Genomic DNA, 6078 nt, shown 5'->3' with positions numbered 1-6078 from the left:
GGGAGGCGGAGCTTGCAGTGAGCTGAGATCCGGCCACTGCACTCCAGCCTGGGCGACAGAGCGAGACTCCGTCTCAAAAAATAAAATTTAAAAAAAACAAAAAAAAAAGAAATCCTACAAACCAAATAAGAAAAGACTGAAACCCCCAAATAAAACAAGGAAAGGATATGAATGGGCAATTCTAAAAGCAGAAACCCCCCAGGAATTAACAGGCACATGAAGACAAGGCCAAACTCATTAATAACCATAGCAATGCAAATTAAAGCAATGAAATACCACTCCACACTCAGTAAACTGACAAAACTTGTAAAGGCTTGGAAATGCCATGCTGGAAAAGGCAGAAAGGCATATATAGGAACCCTCATGCATGCTGGAGGAGGAGAGACAGGTGCAGGCTTGCTGGGAACAATCTTCTCCTATAATACTTAGTCTCTTTAGGTTTTATGCATGATCTGAGGTGCCAGGAAGAAGGAAGCAATCTGGATGTCTACCACGTAGATTATTACAAAGTGCAATGAAGTGGGTACAGACAGAAGTTGAGGCAGCTAAAACTAACAGAGAAAACATACCCATAGCTGCATCATTTACAGAAATTAAAAACCCAGTGCTACATATTTTAAGGCAACCCAACAAAAAAAGCATCTATATGAACCACAGTGGAATGGTATCCTATGGGAGGGAGGCCAATGGGGATAAAAGGGTATAAACATATAACTCAGTCATGGTAATGTGACAAGGATGAAGAAAATGACTAACTCTTCCCTGTATAGGTAAGATCCAAAAATAATCCCTTCCAGTGAAAAAACTCTGACCAAGAAGATTCTCAGTCACATCATCTTGCCATTCAGCCAGGTTACCACTCAAACTTAGGAAACACCAGAAGTAAGGTCAGTACCCGAGTCTCCAGGGCGTTAATGGCCTTGGCCTGGCTGTTTCTGGCTGCCAAGAGCTGTTGTCTGGTATCCTCCAAATTCTGCTCAGCAAGTGGTTTCTGTAAGTTGAAAGAAGAGTAAAAGAAGACTGTCATTCCTCAATTGAATACATATTTACAGATTATCTACAACATACTATGATTTGTGCTAGGCACAAGAGACATGAATACATTTTTAAAAATTCAGCTAATTGAGATATAATTCGCATATCATAAAGTACACACAGATAAATTTGAAATAGTCCTTTGACCTTGAGGCTGGAACAAAAGACTAATAAAAAATTACACAATAGAGTACAGTAAGTGTCCACAAAGAGGAAGAAGCACGGGGTGGGAGATACTCCCTGCCACAGGGCAGGTAGGCGGCTTTAGAACTCACAAGGTGGCTAGGGCTCGGGAAGCCTCCCAGGCAGGGGGATGACCAATGGTGATGTGAACAGCCTGCTACATTGAGGGAACTACAACTCCTCAGAAGCCAAAATGATGATGGATTTAGGTCAAAAAACAAGACCCGAAAGATAGGCAAAAGGGCCAGCTCATGAGAAGCTTTTGAATGCAAAAAGGAGTTAGAACTTGTTTCTGTAAGCAACATTTTTCAAAGTAGAAATTCTAGGCCGGGAGTGGTGGCTCACACCTGTAATCCCAGCACTTTGGGAGGCCGAGGCAGGCAGATCACTTGAGGTCAGGAGTTTGAGACCAGCCTGGCTAATGTGATGGAATCCCATCTCTACTAAAAATACAAAAAAAATTAGCTGGATGTGAAGGTGGGTTCCTGTAATCCCAGCTACTCAGGAGGCTGAGGCAAGAGAATTGCTTGAACCCAGGAAGTGGAGGTTGCACCACTGAATTCCAGTCTGGGTGACAGAGTGAGATTCTGTCTTTAAAAAAAAAAAAAAAAATGGGACCAGGAGCAGTGGCTCACACCTGTATTCCCAGCACCTTGGGAGGCTGAGGTGGGCAGATCACAAGGTCAGGAGTTTGAGACCAGTCTGACCAACATGGTGAAACCCTGTCTCCACTAAAAATAAAAAATTAGCCGGGTGTGGTGGCGTGCACCTGTAGTCCCAGCTACTTGGGAGGCTGAGGCAGGAAAATTGCTTGAACCTGGGAAGCAGAGATTGCAGTAAGCTGAGATCACGCCACTGCACTCTAGCCTGGGCAACAGAGTGAGACTCCATCTCTAAATAAATAAATAAATAAATAAATAAATAAAAAGTAGACATTCTAAATGCTGGCATTAGACTTAGCTGAGATAGCGGTTACTGAGAAAGTTGTTAATCTCAGCTAGTTGTACAGATTTGAGGCCTTGCTCCAAGCCTAAGGAAATCAGAATTTCTGAGGGTAGGGCCAGAGATATATACTTTATCTATTTACTTATTTATTATTTTTGAGATAGAATTTCACTCTTGTCACCCAGGCTGGAAAGTAGTGGTGCGATCTTGGCTCACTGCAACCTCCGCCTCCTGGGTTCAAGTGATTCTCCTGCTTCAGCCTCCTGAGTAGCTGGAATTATAGGCACCCACCACAATGTCCGGCTAATTTTTTTTTTTTTTTTGAGACGGAGTCTCGCTCTGTCACCAGGCTGCAGTGCAGTGGCATGATCTCAGTTCACTGCAACCTCCGCCTCCTGGGTTCAAGTGATTCTCCTGCTTCAGCCTCCTGAGTAGCTGGAATTATAGGCACCCACCACAATGTCCGGCTAATTTTTTTTTTTTTTTTGAGACGGAGTCTCGCTCTGTCACCAGGCTGCAGTGCAGTGGCATGATCTCAGTTCACTGCAACCTCCGCCTCCCAGGTTCAAGCAATTCTCCTGCCTCAGCCTCCCGAGTAGCTGGGACTACAGGCATGTGCCACCACGCCCAGCTAATTTTTGTATTTTTAGTAGAGACGGACTTTCACCATATTGGCCAGGATGGTCTCAATCTCCATCTGGCCCAATCTGACCTTGTGATCTGCCCACCTCAGCCTCCCAAAGTGCTGGGATTACAGGCGTGAGCCACTGCGCCTGGCCTGTTTTTAATAGAGGCGGGGTTTTGCCATGTTGGCCAGGCTGGTCTTGAACTCCTGACCTCAGGCAGTGCTGGGATTACAGGTGTGAGCCACCACGCCTGGCCTAGAGATATATACTTTAAACAAACTTTCCAAGTAATTTTTATGCACATTAAACGGTATACTAATGATGACGGCACAATAATAATATTGATCATGGTAACAGCTGACATATATTGAGACCCAACTATGTTCCAGTTATCATTCTAAGCACTTTACATATTGTAACTTATTTAACCCTAACAACAATTCTGAGTTTAGTAGTATAATAAAACCAATTTTACTGGGGAAGAAACAAACACAAAGAGATTAAATTACTTGCTCTAAGTCAGGGGTCCCCAACCCTTGGGCCACAGACCCTGTGGCCTGTTAGGAACCAGGCCACACAGGAGGAGATGAGCAGTGAGTAAGCATTACCGCCGGAGATCCGCCTCCAGTCAGAGCAGTGGTAGTGTTAGATAGCAGTGTGAACCCTATCGTGAACTGCACATGTGAGGGATCCAGGTTGCACACTCCTTATGAGAATCTAAGTGATCTGAGGTTGAACAGTTTCATTCTGAAACCACCCCCTCCTCACCCTCCCGTACCCGACCCCATCTGTGGAAAAACCGTCTTCCACGAAACCAGTCACTGGTGCCAAAAGGGTTGGGGACTGCTGCTCTAAGTCACAGCTAGTAAGTAGAAGAGGCAAAATACAAGCATGTGCAGTCTGATTCTAGAAATCAATTTACTCCCTAGAACCCACATTACATTTACTGTAGACTGTTGAAGGGAATTGTAAAAGATGTTTAAGAGAGTGATATGGTCACTAGGGCTGATTAGCAGGATCCGTTTGGCAGTAAGCATGGAAGACTGTGTCAGAGGGTGAAGGAAGAGAGACTGATGCTGGGTAGGCCAATCTGGAGACTTCCAACATAGACTAAGCTAGATTTGCTGGAAATCCTGAAGTACAACCAGTGGCAGTGGAGATGGAGGTATTTAGTTGAAACTGACTGAAGAAAGAAAGGGAGGGTCTAATCTAGGAGGAGCCCCATGGCCTTGGCTTTGTCACCTTTGTCATGGTGTGGCCAATCATTGGAACAGAAAGAGAGGGAAGAGCAGAACGTGTGCAGACAAAAGCTAAGCCTGATGAGAAAGTTTACCCGCACTACTGGGCAAGAGGCCAGTCTGCACAATAGCCTCCCTCAGGAAGGAGAGAATGCTGCCCAAGGTAATTCTTGCTCATGCCAAGGGGCAGATGTAGCTATTTTCCTTGGCCACTGCAGGGTACAAAATGGTGGGGAAGAAGGCAGTGCAGAAAGACAAGGCAGCCCAAGTGGCGGAAATCACAAGGTGTGGTTTATTGGTGATGAGATGCTATCTGTTTGTATATATTTCTGAATACAACCCTCCCTTTCCCTGAGAAAAGCATGTCACCCACAGGGGACATAAGGCTCTTTCTGATGTAAATAGGACAAGCCAAAGTTGGAGACAGTTCTCTTGTTACCATGCTGTTTGCTGGCCCTACAGCTCTGAAACTCTAGGGTTTGTGAAGTCACCAGAATCAACCCTGCCTTTCTAACACCAGACAGTCCAAAGAGAATGGAAGTTACCTCTTTCAGGAGTTCTTGCACATGTTCTTCTCCTGATAAGTTCTGTTCTAGTCTCTTCTCCAAGGATGCGACCTTCTCTTGCAAATGTATGATAATGTCTTCTTTCTCTTGAGTTTCAGCAGTGACCTGCAGGTGAAAGCAGAGATCACTTTATACTATAAGCCCTCTCTTCCTTCCTGCCTGCTTTCTCTTGAGCCATCACATTTTCCTGCAATTCTGTCCTCAACTGTATCCTAGAAGAACAAACAGCTAAGAGATCTTCCCTGAAAATGGGACACAGAAAACGAAAGATTAGAACCTGGCAAAACTCAGGGATCCAGCTCTGACCTAGTGCAACAAGAAGCAAACACTCTTCCCAATTAAACAACTGACTGTCTGGAACAAAGGAATTACTTACCTGGTAGAGGCAGCAGAACTAACTCCACCCAAGAGGCACCTAGCCTGCCCTGCAATGACCTATGGAACAATGCTCCCAAAAGCTGAGGGGCTGGATAAAGCAGTGATAGTGCTGATGTAGTGGCTTAAAGGCTAAAGAGAGAACTTCTGAAATGATGAGATTCACTTGGCTCACAGCACAGGGACCACAGCAGAGCTGCTACGCCTCTCACAACTTGGCTCTAGACCAACAGCTGCCCATTTTATTTCAGTCTCTCTCTCTTTTTTTTTTTTTTGAGACAAGAGTGTCATTCTGTAGCCCAGGCTGGAGTGCAGTGCCACAATCTCGGCTCACTGCAACCTCCGCCTCCCGGGTTCATGCCATTCTCCTGCCTCAGCCTCCCGAGTAGCTGGGACTACAGGCGCCCGCCACCATGCCTGGCTAATTTTTTGTATTTTTAGTAGAGACAGGGTTTCACCATGTTAGCCAGGATGGTCTCGATCTCCTGACCTCATGATTCGCCTGCCTCGGCCTCCCAAAGTGCTAGGATTACAGGCGTGAGCCACCGCGCCCGGCCAGTCTATCTCTTTAGCTATGATGGTACTGGTGATAGTGGCAGGTTAGGACTAACTTGGTTCCTTTTACTACTACTAATCTTCAACTGCTGCTTGTATTAGTTCATTCTCACACTGTTATAAAGAATACCTGAGACTGGGTAATTTATAAAGGAAAGAGGTTTAACTGACTCACAGTTCCACATGGCTGGGAGGCCTCATGAAACTTAAAGGCATGGCAGGAGAAGGGGAAGCAAGGTACGTCTTACACGGTGGCAGGATAGAGAGAGCAAGTGAGGGGGTAAGCGCCATACTATAAAACCATCAGGTCTCATGAGAACTCACTCATTATCACAAGAACAGCAAGGGAGAAATCTGCTTCCATGATCCAATCACCTCCCACCAGGTCCCTCCCTTGACATGTGGGGATTACAATCTGAGATGAGATTTGGGTGGGGACACAGAGCCTAACCATATCACTGTTCAATGTCAAAGCAAAGGATCCAGGAAGCTTTGAATACATGAGTTCTTACCTCCCCACTGAGGACGCCCATTCTTCCCCAGAAAAGGTTGTAT

General features: G+C 45.5%; 1 protein-coding gene across 1 annotated transcript in view; it reads right to left on the bottom strand.

Annotated features, from left to right (window-relative positions):
• Window positions 1-6078, bottom strand: part of GOLGA1 (golgin A1) — a 74921-nt gene that overhangs the window by 35744 nt on the left and 33099 nt on the right. Inside the window, 2 exon segments of the mRNA XM_011931386.1 lie at window positions 896-991; window positions 4573-4698. Coding sequence (XP_011786776.1) covers window positions 896-991; window positions 4573-4698 — 222 coding nt within the window.

The sequence above is a fragment of the Colobus angolensis genome, unplaced genomic scaffold (genome assembly GCF_000951035.1).
Source record: "Colobus angolensis palliatus isolate OR3802 unplaced genomic scaffold, Cang.pa_1.0 Scaffold9, whole genome shotgun sequence".
NCBI lineage: Eukaryota > Metazoa > Chordata > Mammalia > Primates > Cercopithecidae > Colobus > Colobus angolensis.
The sequence above is the reverse complement of the archived record's forward strand: the minus strand, read 5'-3'. Positions and strand labels throughout refer to the sequence as shown.